At 50.9% G+C, this 17,336-nt stretch overlaps 7 protein-coding genes across 7 annotated transcripts; 5 read left to right on the top strand and 2 right to left on the bottom strand.

Annotated features, from left to right (window-relative positions):
- Positions 1-199: 199 nt before the first annotated feature.
- MAA_03267 (uncharacterized protein) lies at positions 200-1,969 on the bottom strand (the record flags this gene model as incomplete). Its single annotated transcript, XM_007821265.1, has 1 exon — positions 200-1,969. The coding sequence occupies one exon, from the start codon at positions 1,967-1,969 to the stop codon at positions 200-202; it is 1,770 nt and encodes a 589-aa protein (XP_007819456.1).
- Positions 1,970-2,572: 603 nt separating this feature from the next.
- MAA_03268 (Protein kinase, catalytic domain protein) lies at positions 2,573-4,475 on the top strand (the record flags this gene model as incomplete). The annotated part of the gene is made up of 2 exons (XM_007821266.1): positions 2,573-3,457; positions 3,510-4,475. 2 exons carry the CDS (start codon positions 2,573-2,575, stop codon positions 4,473-4,475), a joined length of 1,851 nt encoding a protein of 616 aa, XP_007819457.1.
- Positions 4,476-5,574: 1,099 nt separating this feature from the next.
- MAA_03269 (membrane transporter) lies at positions 5,575-7,412 on the top strand (the record flags this gene model as incomplete). The annotated part of the gene is made up of 4 exons (XM_007821267.2): positions 5,575-5,914; positions 5,998-6,167; positions 6,259-6,814; positions 6,871-7,412. 4 exons carry the CDS (start codon positions 5,575-5,577, stop codon positions 7,410-7,412), a joined length of 1,608 nt encoding a protein of 535 aa, XP_007819458.2.
- An 855-nt stretch (positions 7,413-8,267) lies between these two features.
- On the top strand, positions 8,268-8,972 carry MAA_03270 (NUDIX hydrolase domain protein; the record flags this gene model as incomplete). Its single annotated transcript, XM_007821268.1, has 1 exon — positions 8,268-8,972. One exon carries the CDS (start codon positions 8,268-8,270, stop codon positions 8,970-8,972), a length of 705 nt encoding a protein of 234 aa, XP_007819459.1.
- Positions 8,973-9,474: 502 nt separating this feature from the next.
- On the top strand, positions 9,475-10,944 carry MAA_03271 (flavin-binding monooxygenase; the record flags this gene model as incomplete). The annotated part of the gene is made up of 1 exon (XM_007821269.1): positions 9,475-10,944. One exon carries the CDS (start codon positions 9,475-9,477, stop codon positions 10,942-10,944), a length of 1,470 nt encoding a protein of 489 aa, XP_007819460.1.
- Positions 10,945-12,550: 1,606 nt separating this feature from the next.
- MAA_03272 (Glycosyl transferase, family 25) lies at positions 12,551-13,873 on the top strand (the record flags this gene model as incomplete). Its single annotated transcript, XM_007821270.1, has 3 exons — positions 12,551-12,707; positions 12,769-13,028; positions 13,079-13,873. 3 exons carry the CDS (start codon positions 12,551-12,553, stop codon positions 13,871-13,873), a joined length of 1,212 nt encoding a protein of 403 aa, XP_007819461.1.
- A 2,364-nt stretch (positions 13,874-16,237) lies between these two features.
- MAA_03273 (uncharacterized protein) lies at positions 16,238-16,580 on the bottom strand (the record flags this gene model as incomplete). The annotated part of the gene is made up of 2 exons (XM_007821271.1): positions 16,238-16,375; positions 16,437-16,580. The coding sequence occupies 2 exons, from the start codon at positions 16,578-16,580 to the stop codon at positions 16,238-16,240; spliced, it is 282 nt and encodes a 93-aa protein (XP_007819462.1).
- Between the last annotated feature and the right edge of the window lie 756 nt (positions 16,581-17,336).

The raw sequence follows: 17,336 nt of genomic DNA, 5'->3' as shown, positions 1-17,336 counted from the left end.
GTCCGACTTCCTGCAATTAAACATCAATGATCTGACTTGGGCAATTTGAGCGAAAGTTCAACCAGACCAGGTACCCGGCTGTCCGTACTATACAATAATCTACCATGGTATATTAGTGAATACATGTGAACACGCACATCAATAACGCTCTAGGCTGTATATAAAGTTGTCTCCGGTAGAAACGGCAATTCGCCTCCACTCATTTATTCTTCCTCGGCCGCCCTCGTTTCCTGGGTACATTTGAGGTTTCTGTTGCTATATCCCTGCTTTTCTTAGGCCCAGCGGGGGCGGTTGTCCTCTCGGGTTTCGTCTGCGCCGCGGGACGTATGTTTGACCCGTTCTTCTTTCTCGGACGACCCGGCCCTCGCTTCACTCCGGCCTCGATACTTTTCCCCTTTGCAGCGGGCCGTCCCGGACCGGGTGTTGCCTTGGCGCGGCGAGTCTCTCTTGGAACGGGCTGGGCGGCTAGTGTTGCCGGTTTTGGTGCCACTGCAACCTTGGATCTTTTGTTCGGCACCGTTTGCATCGGCGAGGACTCTGCGGGTCGTTTCTTGGCCGCGATCCTGGCACTACGGCGTGGCAGTGGTGGGAGAGATTCGCCCTGCTCTTGGGCTTCGTGTCCTTGGTCTCGCGGTTGGCGCGGGCGTAGGCCTCGCGTTCCTTGGGATGGAGGCGAAGCAGCATCTTCCTGTAGCTGAGGTACCTCTTCGTCCTCAGCTGGCGGCGGCTCATGGAACGTGTGCAAACGCCCGTGTTTCTTGAGAAAAAATTCAGCGGCGGGGTGCAGCCGTGGTATATGCCCCTCGGCTATCATCCTCGCCCGGAGCGCCTGTCTCTCTTTTCCGGCTTGTTCATTTTCTGCCCGACGGTCGACCAGCATTCCAGGAAAGTAATACCCAGAGTAGTCATACCTTTTGATCCCCCAGAAACCTTGCTGTTCGGATTCTGGGAGGTTTATAGTCTCTAGCTCATCAATCTCAGAGGGAGTAAAGTCCATTTCGGCCGACACGTCTAGCGGGTCTTCCTTCATCGGGTTGAGGGGTGCCAGATCTTCGGGCTCTGGGGAGGGAGACTCGTGCCGCCACTTCCAGGCCGTGACGCAGTTGCCCTTGTCGAACTCGTCTCGCCAGTCCCCCCGTTCTTTCCACCACTTGATCACTTGTTCCCGGGCCGAGTACGAGTAGCGGCCATGGCCCTCATTGGAGAGGCGCTGGAATCTGTGAGATTCCTCGGCCACCTCGAGCTGAAAGATGAACCAGGGCCGAGAGATGAGGAAAGCCTCTGCTTCGGCGGCAGTAGTGTCTTGTCCAGGGCAGGACCGGGGAACCACGGGGGCATACTCACCACGCGCTAGGTTTTGGCGAAGACGCACAGCGCGTGCAGCGAGCTCGTATTGATAACTGCTCCCGGAGCCAAGGCCGTTCACTGGTGTCGCGGGCTCCCACCACCACTTCCAGTCATCCCACTCGTCGCGAGGCTGGACCTGACGGCCGGCAAACCCCCAGTCTGGATTCCAGACGCCGAGCTTCTCCCAGCGACGTTTGACGTTATGACGAACAACAACACCCATGCGCCGATGGAAATTCCGTGTTCTAAACTCTTCGGGCAACGGCCACCTGGGAATATTTTCTTCAAACCGTCTCCGCTCAAATTTGGATTCCGAGTAATAAGAATCATGAGGACGTAAGCGCTGCTCCACAGAGCTAGCAATTAGTTCGGCTTCGAAGTCGTTGATGGGGCGCTCCATGACGGCCTGTAGCTCCGTTGGAATCTGTAGACACAGTGGTGGTACCATGAAATCTGCCTCGTGATCCGACGACTCGGTCGACGAGACGTAGGGCGGGGGGTCATCGCGCTCAAAGCGGCGCAGGTGTCGCAAGTTGTCGTTTGAAGCGATTGCCTCGAGACGAGGCATGGCCTGGTCGCTCACGGCCTGATTGAAATGGACCGGGTCGAAAAAGGGAGGCATGCTGTGGTTTGGCGGAAGGGTTGGGAGAGGCAAATGAGCAGTGCTGTTTCACGCCGTGAAGTTGGATGGGGGGATGAGCCAAGGACCACCAGACATATGTAATGTCAGTCAGGTCTGGTTGACCTGAAAGAGACATGGATTGATGCCTCATCAGCGCGCGCGAGTGTGCGGTGTCGCCCCAGCAGGTGGACAGCCAATCAGGAGGCGGGCAACCGGCCAGGCAGCACCGTTGACCACCTGCACGAGCCATAACGGGCGCATCGCGGGCGGGTAGCGAATCGACCAGTTGACAGCAAACGCCATGCAGCCGTCGCCGAATCAAATTGGCTGGCGTGGCAGTGCCTGCAATAACATCTCACCGGGAATATCTTGCCCTCCAAATGTTGGCCAACCGCCGGCGACGCCTTGGTGCTTCCACCAATGCCATAGCCCCAACGATTGATTGGCTCAGACGATGTGCTACGTGCGTGTCAACTGGTCGTCAATAGAAAAGGGCTCATCAGGCTGCCTTGGCTCGTCTTGAGCCCTTCAATGTTGCCCTTTCTCTTCTCCTCTCGCCGCGTCGTCCTCTAAGCACTCGACCCTCTTTGTCCTCTTCTCGCCATGGATCTGAGCCTTCCCGATCAGGCTCCCCACCGTAAAACACTCTTTCATCTCGTACCATCCAACCGACTGGCCGAGGAAGCCCTCGCTCACCCTGACAATGAACGTTTTGTATCGAGGGCTCGAAACGGACGTTATGGTCTTGAAGTCGGCTATCATGTCTCGTCCCTCCCTCGCGGTCATGTTATTACCAGGCTAGGCCGAAATGCCGATTTGATTCTTAGGAAAACCACCCCCGAAAACCCCATGTCTACTGTTCACGTCGCCTTTGAGATTAACCCCTCTACACGGCTTATTGTTCTCTCGGTCAGATCGAAACGCCCTTCAACGGTTTATTTCTCCATTCAAACCAGCACCGCAGAGGATGACGGCCAGGGCGGTCCGGGAACAGGCATGTCGGTTCAACAAGAGCTCCAAGGAGCCACCATTGCTCGAGAACAAATTACCGGGCAAGGCGTTATCCTCTTTGGTCAGGCTTACTCCATCTTCATTGCCAACTATACCTTTCGCTTGATCTGGCAGCGGGGCAACAGCCACAAAGACGTCGAGTTTCTAAAAGCCTTGGCCTTTCAAGGTTACCAAGAATCGGTCCACCGGATGCAGTATATAGGATCTCGCGAGCGGCCGACAGAGTATGACCCCTCGGAATTAATCTCATGGCATATGACTAGGCTCAACACGGTCAAGGGGACTTATTTCAGCGATGTCCCGGACCTTCGTACAGAAATAGGCTCGGGGGCCTTTGGAACAGTCTATGCAGCAACTGATCAGGTATCAGGCTATGAATTTGCAATTAAAGTGATTCATCTCCAAGACCACCCCAATCCCGAGGAAGCACGAGCCTTGGTGCACAGGGAAATTAAGATCCTGCAGAGATTGAGCCATGTCAGTGACATCGACCCCCCCATCGTCTCGGTTATGCTGACAAAACGCCAAGAAACATATTATCGAATATCTAGACTACAATCACTTCCACACTCTCAACCCCGAGATCTTGATGCCCTTGAGAGAAGGGTCCTTGAAATCGCTCATCAAGGAAAAAAAAGTTGACGTCAACGAACATTTATTCTTAGACGTGGTAACCCAGATGCTCAGCGCCCTGGATTACCTGGCGAGTGAGAGCCTGGTCCACCGGGACGTGAAGCCTGAGAACATTCTCTACTACCCCTCGGGCAAAATCGCTCGCTGTGGTTACCATTTTCAGCTGGCTGACTTTGGATTCGCTCATCACCATGATCTGGCTACAAGCAAATGCGGCACAGGCTTTTATCGGGCCCCTGAGATGGTGCCTGAAAAGAGCAAAGTGGATGCGCCGCAGAGCCACAAGATGGACGTATGGTCCCTCTTTGCTACCATGGTTGCCGTCGATTCCACGTTTGAGAGCTTTCCAATCCATACCTCTGACTATGGCATTGTTCTAGAGGCATTGCTGGCGAAAGCCCGAGAATCCCTATTATACGCGCACATGGGGAGGCTGCATCCAGATCGCCGGGCCTCAGCTGCCCAGATCCTTAGCGTACATTTTGCAGGCTGGGGATTAACAACACCGCAATCGAGAATCACCCCGATAGAGCCCGAGCTAGAGCTACAAGAGGCTACATGTACTCCTCAAACCCTGTTGCCGACTGCCGGGCCTAGTGCACCCCGCGGAATGGACAGTGACCACGAGATGGAGGATGTCCACGAGATGAAGAATAACCACGAGAAACCTCGCCAGAAGGCAGCGGCCCCCCTCGGTCGCTTAATTACATATCCGCCGTCCCACAAGCAGCGTGATACACTGGCACGGGTGAACAAAAATGGCGTTGGGAAGCGCCGGGCGAGACGGAGCGCCCGCCCCAGCCCGCGACAACAAAAATTGCCTGTTCGGGATAAACCAGAAAAAGGTAGTCCGCTTAGATAACTAAATAAGGCTAAAAGGTGTATATAAAGCTTGTATTATAGGATATTTTTAAATTAATATAAGAAAAAAAAGTTTAATAATAAATATATAAAATATATAAAAATATATAAAAATATATAAAAATATATAAAAATATATAAAAATATATAAAAATATATAAAAATATATAAAAATATATAAAAATATTTTATTTTATTAATTATTAATAACTTTTAATATTAATTATATTAAAATATTATTAAGTAAATTTTTTATTTAATAAAATTTTTATTAAAATTTTAAAATTTAAATAAAAAATATTATTATTTTATTTTATATTTTACTTTAAATTTATTAAATTTAAAAAAACCTTTTTTATTAAATAAATAAAATCTTTAATATATAGAATTTATTTATTTTATAATAGTTCTACTATATATAAGAGCTATAATTTATGCGGTCCCTTATTAAGAGCCGACAGCACAAGGGAAATATTAGCATAGCCAAGTTATTTAGAGAGTCCCATGCATTTCTAATCTCGCGGCAGGAAAAGTCAACTTGAGCGACTAGAGGAGCCCCGGCAAGTTGAACTACCTTTTGGCGTAAGGACCGTTTGCGTCAATCATGTCCGCCGAGCGGCCGGTTCATGACGTCGTTGATCTTGACTAATTCCTGCCATGTGGTTCCTTTTAGCTTCCATCGCCCTGCACCTCAATCCGCGGCGGGTTGAGCAACAGTTACAAGCAGGAACTGTCACTCAAAGACATAGACTGCATTATGATTCATCAGGTAAGTAGTATAGAGCGGTAGGCGAAATTTCGCGATTGCCCGCGGTGAGCCAAGCCGTGGGCTAGTTGGTGCCATGGCCGGCTGTCGTGGGTTTTGAGCACCATGACTAAAGATGCTGCTGTGCAAAGCCTTTGTGGATGTAATAAATACGCAGACTATTGGTGGGAAAACTGAACAAGACGAATAAACGTCCTGCTTGCCGATTGTCAACTATACATACGTTGTCCGACCCTCTGCCGCAGCAAGCTGTTCCTAGTCCTCCAGCCTAGGCAAAAAAAGAAGGACAGTAACCATTGCGTCGAGTTCCGATCAGGTCTTTCACAACTTCAACATGCAGCAAGTTCATTCCTCGCCCCAGTCGGACGAGTGTGCTCAACTGAGCCTCCCTGTCGCCGGTCTCGAGGGTTTGACGCTGTACGAGAAGAAATGTCGCCTGGTCAACCGAGAAATCGATCGTCAGGGCATGGGCCGATACCAGTGGTACATCTGGATCCTGTGCGGGCTGGGCTACTTTCTCGATCTTCTCTGGGCCCAGGCGTTTGGCCTGGTCCTCAGTCCCGTACAGCAAGAGATGGGCTTTCGAGACAGTCAGTCAGGAAACATTTCGACGAGCTTCAACGCCGGCCTAACAGCGGGCGCCATATTCTGGGGCTTGATTTCAGATATTGTCGGTCAGTACCTTTATACTATCGAGTCAAGTGTCTAACCGTCCGTTGTCCGTTCGAGCACGCTGGCCTAACAGTCGACAGTTCAGGTCGCCGCTGGGCATTCAATCTGACCTGCCTCCTCTCATGCACCTTCGGCCTGTGTCTCGGCTTCTCAAACGATTACAAAAATTTGCTTGTCATCACTGCCTTTGTTGGCTTCGGAGTCGGCGGGAATATCCCCGTCGACAGTGCCATCTTTCTTGAATTTGTTCCACAAGTGAGTATCCGCCATCGGCGGCGAAGCCACACGTTGCTAACTTTGCATTGAGAACCGCCGCTTCCTGCTTGCGTGCTTGTCCGTCTTTCAGCCTCTGGGAGTGGTCGTGTGCAGCGCCATTGCTTTTGGCTTCATCCCGGTCTATGCGTGCTCTCCAAACTTTTCCGAGAAGAATCCTCTGCAATCGTGCCGTACCGCTGCTCCAGGGGCTGCTTGCTGCTCGCGTTCCGACAATATGGGCTGGCGTTACTTTCTGTATACGCTAGGTGCCATATCGTTTGTGGTCTTCTTTTTACGATTTGCCGTCTTTACGTTTCGAGAAACCCCCAAGTATCTCCTATACAAGGGAGAAGATGCCAAGGCCATAGCGACAATGCAGCACATAGCCAAGGTAGATAGACAGCGGTGTTTCTTAACCATTGAGGACTTTCAAGCCCTCGAACCAAACGGCTGCAGTGAAGAGGTAACATCGTCCGACTTATTGATCCCTGGCCAAAAGGGTGTTTCGTTGGTGAGAGAGAGCTCTATCAAGTTTCGCCGATGGCTGGAGAGATACAAGATGCTGTTTGATGGCTTTCAGATGACGCGACTTACCATCCTGGTATGGCTCACTTACATTATGGACTTTTGGGGATTCACAGTTGCTGGTAGGTTTGCTCTTCAACACCCTGGTGGTGGCGGAAACTTGTTTACACATTACCAGGCTTCTATCTTCCCCGAATCTTGGCTCTCAAAAATGGCGCCGCATCCGCCAGCCTTGCATTCACCTATGCCGCATACATCTACACCTATGCTCCGGGTATCATTGGCGTCCTACTAGGAGCTTTTGTCTGCCGTGTTCCCGCAATCGGGCGCAAGTGGACAATGGTCGTGTCTTCGGGTCTCATGGGCGCATCCATCCTGCTCCTCTCCAAAGCCGACACAATAGCGAAAAATGAGGGTCTTTTCGCCCTCCAGTACTTCTTTCAGTCCATGTTTAATGCCGTCTTGTATGGATGGACGCCCGAGGCATTCCCTGCGCCTGTGAGAGGAACGGCATGCGGAGTGGCCAGTTTCTGGGGTCGGCTGTTTGGTATTATTAGCCCCCTGATTGCGCAGCACTTGTATGGGAGAACGACGGGGCATGACGGCAATGGAGATATTAACAGCGTGCTTTATTTGGCCGGGGGCGTGTCGTTGGGGTGCGTGTTGACTACGGCGATGTTGCCATCCAAACTGATGGAGGCCCGAGATGAACGCTCGTGAGCGATGACGGGTAATCTGTTTGACGAACCGCGAGTCGGGATATGGCTTCTGTACCCAAGAGCACTCAATGGTTATTGTAAGCTGTCACGCATCATGGTGGAATCAAGACCAAGATAAACACAGATGCTCAGTAGAGCTACTTTCAAAACCGAAGCTGTCAACTTGCGTATTGGGGCCGAAATCTTGATCCGGCTAAGCATTTTATTGTAGTATCAAATTCATTTTAGGTGAATCGGCTCTTGTCGCACAGGGTTGGTTACACGAGGGCTATGATCACGGGACCTAGGGCAGAAACCTCACCGACTTGTTGTATTTCAAAAAGCTCCTTGGTCAGCTGGGCCTTGGGGGGAAACCAACATGAAGGACTTTTGATATCAAAGACTGTTGTTAGATGAATCGAGTCATGATGCTCCAAGCCTTTCGCCCTTGTCACACATTCTGCTACGAGCAAGAGCGTCGAGAAAGATTGGTGTATGGTCGTGAGTATCCTTGACCCCTGGAATATCCATCTCAGTCTGCAGCCCTGCTGTCGCATCGAGACAAGGCCAAAATACTACACGCCAAGCTGATAGAGGAGCAGTGACAGCTTGAAGGCTGCAGAGGCTCAAGCCATGCCGAGGGTTGCGTCCCGTGGATCGTCGTCAGCCACTGTCGAAAGCGTCCACAATGACGTACTCCGGGGACATCAACCAGCCCATCCAATTCCGGTCGCGCTGCATTTTATTTCGACATCAGACGATTTGCTGTGACAGAGTAATCCAGACGTTTCGCAGTCTTTGACACTCTACCGCGCGCCACCATCTCGCTATTAGTCCATTCCCTCGCGGCCGTCGCCCAACAAACGTAGACGCTGCCATGCCTCTATCGGCGAAACAATTTCACAAGCCCAAATCGCCATCTGGTTTCCCCTCTGGCGAGTTCATTCCACGATTCACGCCGTCGCAAGGCGCCCTCATTTGCGGCGGATGCGTAGTCATTGACCCTACACTACGCAAGGTTGCCTTGATTCACGACCCGTCCACCGGCATCAACCAGCTTCCAAAAGGTCGAAAGAACATTGGCGAGGACGTCCACGCCGCCGCGCTGCGAGAGACGCGCGAAGAAACAGGCTTGCACGTCATTCCTCTCCCCCTAAAGGGCCTGACCCGCGCAACGCCAACGGCGCAAATGCTCGGCGAACCTGTCAATGACGAGGCATTCGCAGCGGATTCTGCTGGAGAAGGCGAAGACGACCACGATGTCTGGGAAGACGTAGATGAGGAGGGGACCAGCACGGAACGTGCTAGCGGTCTGACTGGTTGGGCACACCATTGCGAACCTATAGGTATTACGACATATCGGTGTGAGATGACTCTCGCGTTCAAGGTGATTTTCTGGTATGCCGCACAAGCCGATTCATTGCAGGATCCCAGACAGGATGCAAAGGAGCCCTGGGAGCAGCAGTATGAGCTGAAGTGGGTGAGTGCACAGGAAGCCCCGACACACATGACGTTTGAGGCGGACGGCCAAGCCATTGAAAAGGCACTGGCAGATATGCGCCGCTCTGGATATCAAATTTAGCACGTGTGCCGGCCACATGGTGGTGGTTACAACTTGCGGCCTTGACACACAATCCCGGCGCCCGTGTCGGGTCAGTCCCGAGTCCCGGCTTTCGCAAGTCCACATGCATCGGAGACGGAGCAAAACCCCAATGTCCAGGCACCAGTGGAACAACTAGCCTCGGGCCCCATTGGCAGTTGACAGTCCATGTCACGGTGTCAGTCGTGGCCGAAAGGGGAAATCCTTTCGAAGACGTGCATTGCCGACCGGGGCCGGGCGTGCCTCGGCAGTGGGCACCGACGGATCGCATCAATTGTCCGAGACGCATCTTGGCCCCATCGTTTCACGGACTCTGTCAACGACCCGTCCGCGGTGTCTTGAGAGTTGTGCCGGGTCCTTTCCGACGCTGTGGGCCAGCCGGGCTTGATAAGAGACGTACAGAGCCCGCACGCGACCATGACTCTACAATCGCCTCCATCGTGACCATTCTACGACTCGTGTCCGGGCACAAAGACGATACAGCATGGCCAGCGCTCCGGATTTCGACGTCGTCATCGTCGGTGCCGGCATCTCAGGCATCAACACGGCGTACCGCATCCAGTCCAACTTCCCCCGCTACAGATACTGCATCCTCGAGGCGCGCGACGCCATCGGCGGGACGTGGGATCTCTTCAAGTATCCCGGGATCCGGTCCGACTCGGACCTCTTCACGTTTGGCTTCCAGTGGTACCCGTGGAACCGCAACAACCCCATTGCCACGGGCGAGTCCATCCTGGAATACCTCGCCGAGGCGTCGTCCAAGCACGGCATCGACAAAAACATCCGCTTCAAACACAAACTCCAGCATGCCTCGTGGTCTACGGAATACCAAGAATGGACACTGTCCGTGACCCGGGGCACCAAAGCCACCTCCATCTCGTCGCGCTTCGTCGTCTTCGGCACCGGCTACTACGACTACAGCACGCCGCTGCAAGCGCACATTCCCGGCCTCGACACCTTTGCCGGCCAAGTAGTGCATCCCCAGTTCTGGCCCTCGACGCTCGACTACACCGACAAAAAGGTCGTCGTCATCGGCTCGGGCGCCACGGCCGTCACCCTCGTGCCCAAGCTCGCGGAAAAGGCCAAGCTGGCGACCATGCTCCAGCGCAGCCCGACGTACATTGTCGCGCTGCCCAACCGCTCAACCCGCTCCCTCGTCGACTACGTGCTCCCCCGCGCCGTGGCCCTGCGGCTCAAGCGGCTCCGCTGGATCGTCACGTCGCGCCTCTTGTTCCTCTTCTGCCGGGCCTTCCCCCAGTCGGCGCGGTGGCTGTTTCGCCGCGGCACCCTGCGCCTCCTGCCGCCCACCATGTCCTTCGATCCGCACTTCAACCCGGCCTACGACCCGTGGACGCAGCGCCTGTGCGTCTGCCCCGACGGCGACTTCTACAAGGCGCTGCACACGGGGCGCGCCGACGTCGTCACGGGCACTATACGGACCGTCACGCCCGCCGGCATCCAGCTCGAGGCGGGGGGCTTCCTGGACGCCGACGTCATCGTCACGGCGACCGGGTTGAAGATGCAGCTGGGCGGCGGCGCGACCGTCGACGTCGACGGCAGGCCCGTCGCCCCGGCGGACAAGTTCATGTGGAGGGGCGCCATGCTGCAGGACGTGCCGAACGCCTTCTTCGTCATGGGGTACACGAATGCCTCGTGGACGCTGGGCGCCGACGCGACTGCCACCTTGGCCGTGCGGCTGCTCCGGACGCTGGGGCGAAACGGCGGCACGAGCGTGGTGCCGCGGGTGCGGAACCCCGAGGCCCTCGAGTTGGCGCCGCTGATGAATCTGAATTCGACGTATGTCAAGGCCGCGGCGGGCGCGATGCCCAAGGCCGCGACCGGGGGGGTCTTTGCCCCGAGGGGGAATTACTTGGCCGACGAGTTTCGCGCAAAGTATGGGGGTTTGGATGGCTTGGAGTGGGTTCGGAGGGGGGAGGGGAATGGCAAGGCATAGATGGTGGGTGTGAATTTTGAAGATGAGCAGTTATTATGGCTCGTGTGTGGCTTTTGCATTTAGCAATATATCTTGCGTTGCGGCAGATATAGAGGTTCCTGGTATTAAACCGTGAACTGCTGGACGTTGCAGAGTCTGCGTCTCTCTTTCAAGACAAAAGGCAACAGATGTTATTTTCGGTAGCGGATGTTTAAATAGTTATAGGAGTCAAGTTAATCGAATATCTCTTTTGAGATTTGTTATACCAGTCAAGATTTTCCAGACTTATTATTATATAGCTATAATATTTATAAATAAACTTCCATGTACTTTAAGGTGTATGGCGCTGCAGGGAATGTAGCTAATTGAACAGACATGAACGGCGTACTCATAAATCGCGTGTAGCTGCTGCCGCGGCAAGGGTCTCCGTCTATAATAGGAGGGCGTAAAAGGACGATATTTAAGTCTTTATCTAAGGCTAGGAGTTCTTTAAATAGCCTACCAACATTTAAAAGAAAGGCAATAACATGAAGATGATATTTATATTAGGCGCCACGTACTTGTAGGACTTTTACATGCACGTGCGCCGTGGTAATAAGCATCTCCTCTACCAACATCAGATCAGGTAGATTGCCGTTGACTTCTCCAACTCGGGTCTAGAAGGATCCGGAAGTGCTGTCACCAGATGACGCAATAACGCAGGCGCGGTAGGAGGTGGTAGGCGGTTCTTTTTTTTGGCTTGCGCGGTGAACTTTGGGCAAGACTTGCTTGCAGGTCGTGGTGGTTACAGGCTGCTTGGAGTATATCCTCCTCCATCTAGCCGTATAGTCAGTGACCTCATTTTCGATGGTGTTGACGGAAAACATGAAACAGTCGCGATGAAGGTGGTGAAATGGACACGGGATTCGGAACCTAACAGATTAATTGCATTGAAGCAAGGAAGAACTGAAAGCTCTCGGGGGTTATGACGAGGATCTTCATTTAGGCATATCGCCAATAATTGCCGCATGAGTTGAGCACGAGCCAAGAAATGAGCCAATTGAAGGAGGATTTATGACTCTTCTTTTTGACTGAAAAAACGTCATTTGGGCCGCAGTCGCAGCGACTTGGCCCTTACGACAGGGCACCAGGGATCTGGGTTCACTCGGTGTCTGGTCAAGGGACATGATTCGGAAACAGCTTCCATGATTGGCCAGCTGCACTTTTTACATGATTAATGGATAATATTATCAGTTTATGCAGACATGGACCGAGTCATCAATACCAAGTGACCCTGGCCCCTGCAAGGGGATCCTGAATCTCACTGATGAGTAGGATTAAAGGCCACATCCCCAATTTTGAAACGTTTCATGCTGCTTCAACACTGACAAGAGGCTGTGGGTCACTAGCAAATGTGCATTCGCTATCGCACTATATACGTGAGAAAGTATAATAAATTTTTGTTACAAAGAATTTTGCCACATGATTTTTTGATAACCTTGTTGTCGCCTTGCAGTTTTATTTCCCGATACCACGGCACTTAATTTACCGACTGGTGACAAACTATTTAATCTATTTATCACAACTTTTTACCTGGGATATTTCTATTTTTCATGTCAATTTAACCTCCACCTCTCCACGGCCAAGGATGGCCATTTCGCAAAAGCCCACGTGGCTTCACAGCGCCTTGTCTCTCGCCTCAGGCCGCTCAAATCGTATCCTTCGGATAGTGATTGCGATTGGTGTTGTGATGCTTATTATCAAATACTCTTCGCTTGACCTGCCCTTATACCAAAGCAGCTTGAGTATGCCCACCCAATAAAAAGCCCGAGTACAGCTCAAGCATATTAACTTTGACACGCCAAGACAAGTACAGTATTCAGTCTAGAACACTTGCCAGAGCGGGAAACAGTACCCTGGGATTCTCATCCATTGAGTTCATCAACTTGAAACACCGCTTCGACCGCTTAGATGCTGCGACTCTGCAAGCGTACTTGTCCGGTCTGGACATAAGTGAGGCAGCTGGCGTCCAGTCGGACGATATCCACGATGCCGGCATGCCACCAACCCATCGGATAGGTGTTATACGAGATGGAGAAAAGGGTTGTTGGCGAGCTCATGCCAATGTAAGTTTTTCCCAGCAACCATGGCCAATCGGTCCGCCCTGACATTCTAGATATGGTCCCGAATGCTTCGTGACAAGTCTCCTGCCGTCCTTATTATCGAATCCGATGCGGCTTGGGATATTAATATCCGTGACATCATGTCCACCCTGAACCCACACTTTACTGACTTGCTCGGTCGGCTGGACTCTAAGCCGATTCATGACGCGGCATGGAATGCAGGGCGCTCTCACAACACATCTCACGATTCTCTACAGCTCAATCCTAATGATCCTTGGCATAGTAGGCACTGGGATATGCTGTCTTTCGGACAATGCTTCGAATCTTCTGTAAATAGTGACGTCAGCCTGTCCTATCCAGACAAGCACGTGACTGAAGGAAAGGACTACTTTGGCCAGACATTGGGCCACGACAGAGTCGTACGGCTATCTGGTGGTATTGTATGCACTACCGCATACGCGGTGAGCCGGACTGGTGCTGCTAAACTCCTCCTTCGCTCCTCTGTGGACCTGGACAACCCTGTTGACTTGTTGATGCGCCGGATGACCTTGTCTGGCGACTTGATAGTTTACAGTGTCATGCCCACCGTCTTTGCGCAGTGGGAGTATGTTGAAAAGATTGGCATGACGGAGCGCGGTGCAAATAGTGACATTAATAGTGCGACGAGTGATACGGAAATTGACATGACTGGGTGGGCAGACGTCGAAAAGACGGGCAGCGTGTGGCAGGACAAGCAACATCATCCGGATATTGCGTTTGAAAACATGGCGCTTGAGAAAGCGTGGAGCCTGATTCTGCCAAATGCAAGCTTGGCAGAGTCACAATATCATGAAGACGAGGGCAATTAGATGCAAATATTTGTAATTTACTGGTGTATTTTATAGCGTGTATAGTAGCATAGCGATTCTGAAAAATATCACACGGGTTATCATGACGGGATTCAATGTGAGGCGTATTGAGAACTTATGCCCGCCCCCGCATCCTAAGAGATAAGACGGCCAGAGATAATTTATCACACTCAACACCATCCTCGCTACAAGCAGCCTAGCTATTACCTTGCACCACATTTTTCCTTGACACATCGATTCAAGACTTTCACAATAAAGTTCTCTCTCATCGCCATCGCATTCGTCACAGGATACACCCCGTCTGCACGAGTTGGGGGAAATGTCTCTGCATCTCTGCACCAGTTGAGGAAGATGTCTCTGGACCATGGCAAGCTGTATGCCCAGACAAGTGGAAAAGTATTTCGACACGTGCTACGAAACGGATCCGAAGAAAGGACGGGAGTGTTTTCAGGAATACGGTAAAGGGTTGAGATCCTGCATCGAGACGGTCAACTCAAACAAGGGCAACGGCCCGGGCGCCAAGAACAGCCCTTAAAGCACCTCACACGGCGCTTGCAAGGAAACAGCCGCTTCAACAATAGCTGTTTCCCGATGGGCCCCAGAACAACCATTCGTCAAGTTGTAGCTCGCCAGTTCATAGCCTTGTGGCTTCACACCTTCGTGGGCAGAGATGGCTCAATGCGTTTTGAAATTGACAGGTCGGGATGCTTTGTCGACGGGTAAAAATACAAGACATCTATACTAGGAGGCATATGAGGAGGTCAATCATCTACGGAATTAGTGGCGGTGCAGCATTTTCCTTTTGCACTGTCTAGTTGAACCCTGGTATTCTCCTGTCCCGAACTTGATGTACGCTGCTCTCTCATTGTTTACACTGTGGCGTAAATTCAGATGCCCGTGACAGTTGCTCAGATAGCTCAACACACTTGAATGGTTACTAGAGACGTCTGGTTTGTCTGTGGCATGTACAGCGCATCTGGATTTATATCGAAACTGCTCAAGACAGAAAACAATCATCAGTATGACCTATCTCTGACGTTGTAAACTCTAAACGCCCGCTTTTATATAAACAGCCGCTCATGTGACGATGGGTTGGTGATGTTTCTGCCTGTGTGCCCAAGCCACCCAAGCCACATTCGTAGCACAAACATTGGTAAGATCACCGACAGCTTGAATACAAGGTGGGGAACAAATTCGAGGCACAGCCGGACTTGAAGCTGTCAAACTGTCACGATGGTCGCCGCTAAGGTCAAGCCTACGTCATGCCTCACCTCGTTGCCGATATGTTATCGCGAAACCTGAATGCTCTGCATTGTGATATTCAACTGCCCCAAGCTACCAGCAAGTTTTCGAATAAACATTCGAAAACATCCAGGAACAATTCTCGCTCCCTTCCCTGCCGCAAACACCTGAGCCAACAATAGGCGCCCTGAGACATGTTACGTCATTTCTTAATAATCGCAAGACATTGAACGAGACATGCAGACCGGTCAGCAAAAGTCCTGTACTAGTCTCTGCAGCCTAATTTTGGTCTCGACTTTGGGCTGAACCCAGATTTTCGCAGCTACTATTTCCCAGCGTATATCCCGTCTCCAACTTGGCATCCTCTGTCCAAACCCAAACGCCGCCTAGTCCCAATCAAATCCCAAGTCAATGCATCACTCTACAATATTCGTGATCCCCTTCGCACTGGCGTTTGCTAGAGCAAAGCCAAAAACCAGTCTACAATGGGCCATCTGCGACCCAAGACCCCAGGACAGGCTTGTAAAGCTCGGCCTTGACGCAGTGCTACTGCCCTACAAAGAGAACCTAATTATATATTATGATAAAAGGCCGCCTATTTATTTACGTATTTTTAAGTATTATATTTTAAATAAAAATAAATAAAAGCCAGCTATTATCTACTATTAAAGTCCACTTTACTACTAGACATGCAGAGTCTAATCTTGTGACCATGTCGGGGTTGTTGCCACGCTCAAGTAGAGTGATATCCTGACCTGCAGCCATTGGCTACTTATAAGAACTATAAGCCTAAAATGGTGCTTGCTAAAATCCCTGTCCACCAATCCAGAGGCAAAATTCTACAGCCTCGTGCCGTCTCAATGAACAACTACATCGCAGGACTGTAGCCGGCATGCTCGCTCACTCCTTATTTTTGTGCTCATGCAGCTCAATCCCCCAACACTTTACACGGTAATTAAATTTAACAAAACGATAGTATATTCAAAATACCCATCAGGTACTAGACTATACTTGAACCAGTCCAAAACAAACTGCTTAATGCGTCCCTAAACGGTCATGCAATCTTGACCATCTGGCGGTCGGGACAAATCTCAGACCACCCCGTTTTCGAGATGAAGCAGATTAGATTTCAAGTTCTTCGTCGGGGTAGTAGTATTCGTCCGTGTAGTCGTACTCGACCGTGCGGCGAGGGAGGCAGTAAGGGCTGTTATTTTGCTTGTTGAACTTGCAGATGGTTCCGCGCGGGCAGCGGCCAGCAAACTAACACCAAGCCATCATCAGCACAATTTAACCATGTCAGTAATTCCAAGGGGATACGCACCACCCAGTCGCCGCTAGTGTTGCAAACGTCCCAGGCTCGCAGCGAACGCTCACATCGATAAGTAGCAGGCTTGCATTTATGCGCAAAAGGCGAAGCAGCGACGATGGAAGCCAGAGCGGCAACGGCGACAGTGATGAGCTTCATATCAGTGGCCTTGGGAGTATATGAATACTAAATCTGGTATTACTGAGGTCAAGTTTATTTCTCCTCGGTGAAGATGTTAATAGGAAGCATGACGAGGGTGCACTTGACGCTGAAGGATACCTGCAGCTTATATATATCTATACCTGACAACAAATAAGCTTTAATACGCTTTTGGAGCTGAGTCATCTCCGTCTATCAAAGTACCCAAGGCCTGTTAACTCGTGGCGGCTTTTCCTCTGGCGCAACGATGGGTGGCTGGCTGAGCTGAACTTGTCATGTAAACATCTCCGAATCCGTTGAGACATGCATGTTGGCCCCGGGCCGCGGTGAAGTCATAAGTTTTCACTCGATATCCCACATTAGGTCTTGGAACCCTGCGCAGTTATGGGTGACTTGATGCCCACTTTAGTGTTTGCGCTGCATCTTGTTGCTTCTTGGCCAGCAAAGTACCCCGGCTTACTACAGTAGGTGTTCAAAAGTCTGCGAGCACCCCACCACAACCCCACATTAATAAAATACGCGTTTAATAATATTATTATTTTATAATAGTAATTATAACTGTATAAGATATTAGAAACGCGTAAATTTAGTACTAAATTAAGCGCTAATTATTAACGTAACTATTAATTTAGTTTTAAAGCTAGGGCGGTAATTTTAGTATTATTAGATTATAATAAATCCCTATATATAATTACGTGTAAGTTTAATATAATATTTTTAATTATTTATATAGTATTAAAAAACGCTAAAATAAAA

This window comes from Metarhizium robertsii (assembly GCF_000187425.2).
Source record: "Metarhizium robertsii ARSEF 23 chromosome Unknown MAA_Scf_3, whole genome shotgun sequence".
Classification (NCBI taxonomy): Eukaryota; Fungi; Ascomycota; class Sordariomycetes; order Hypocreales; family Clavicipitaceae; genus Metarhizium; species Metarhizium robertsii.
Note: the sequence above shows the minus strand (reverse complement) of the source record. Positions and strands in the feature narration are given on the sequence as shown.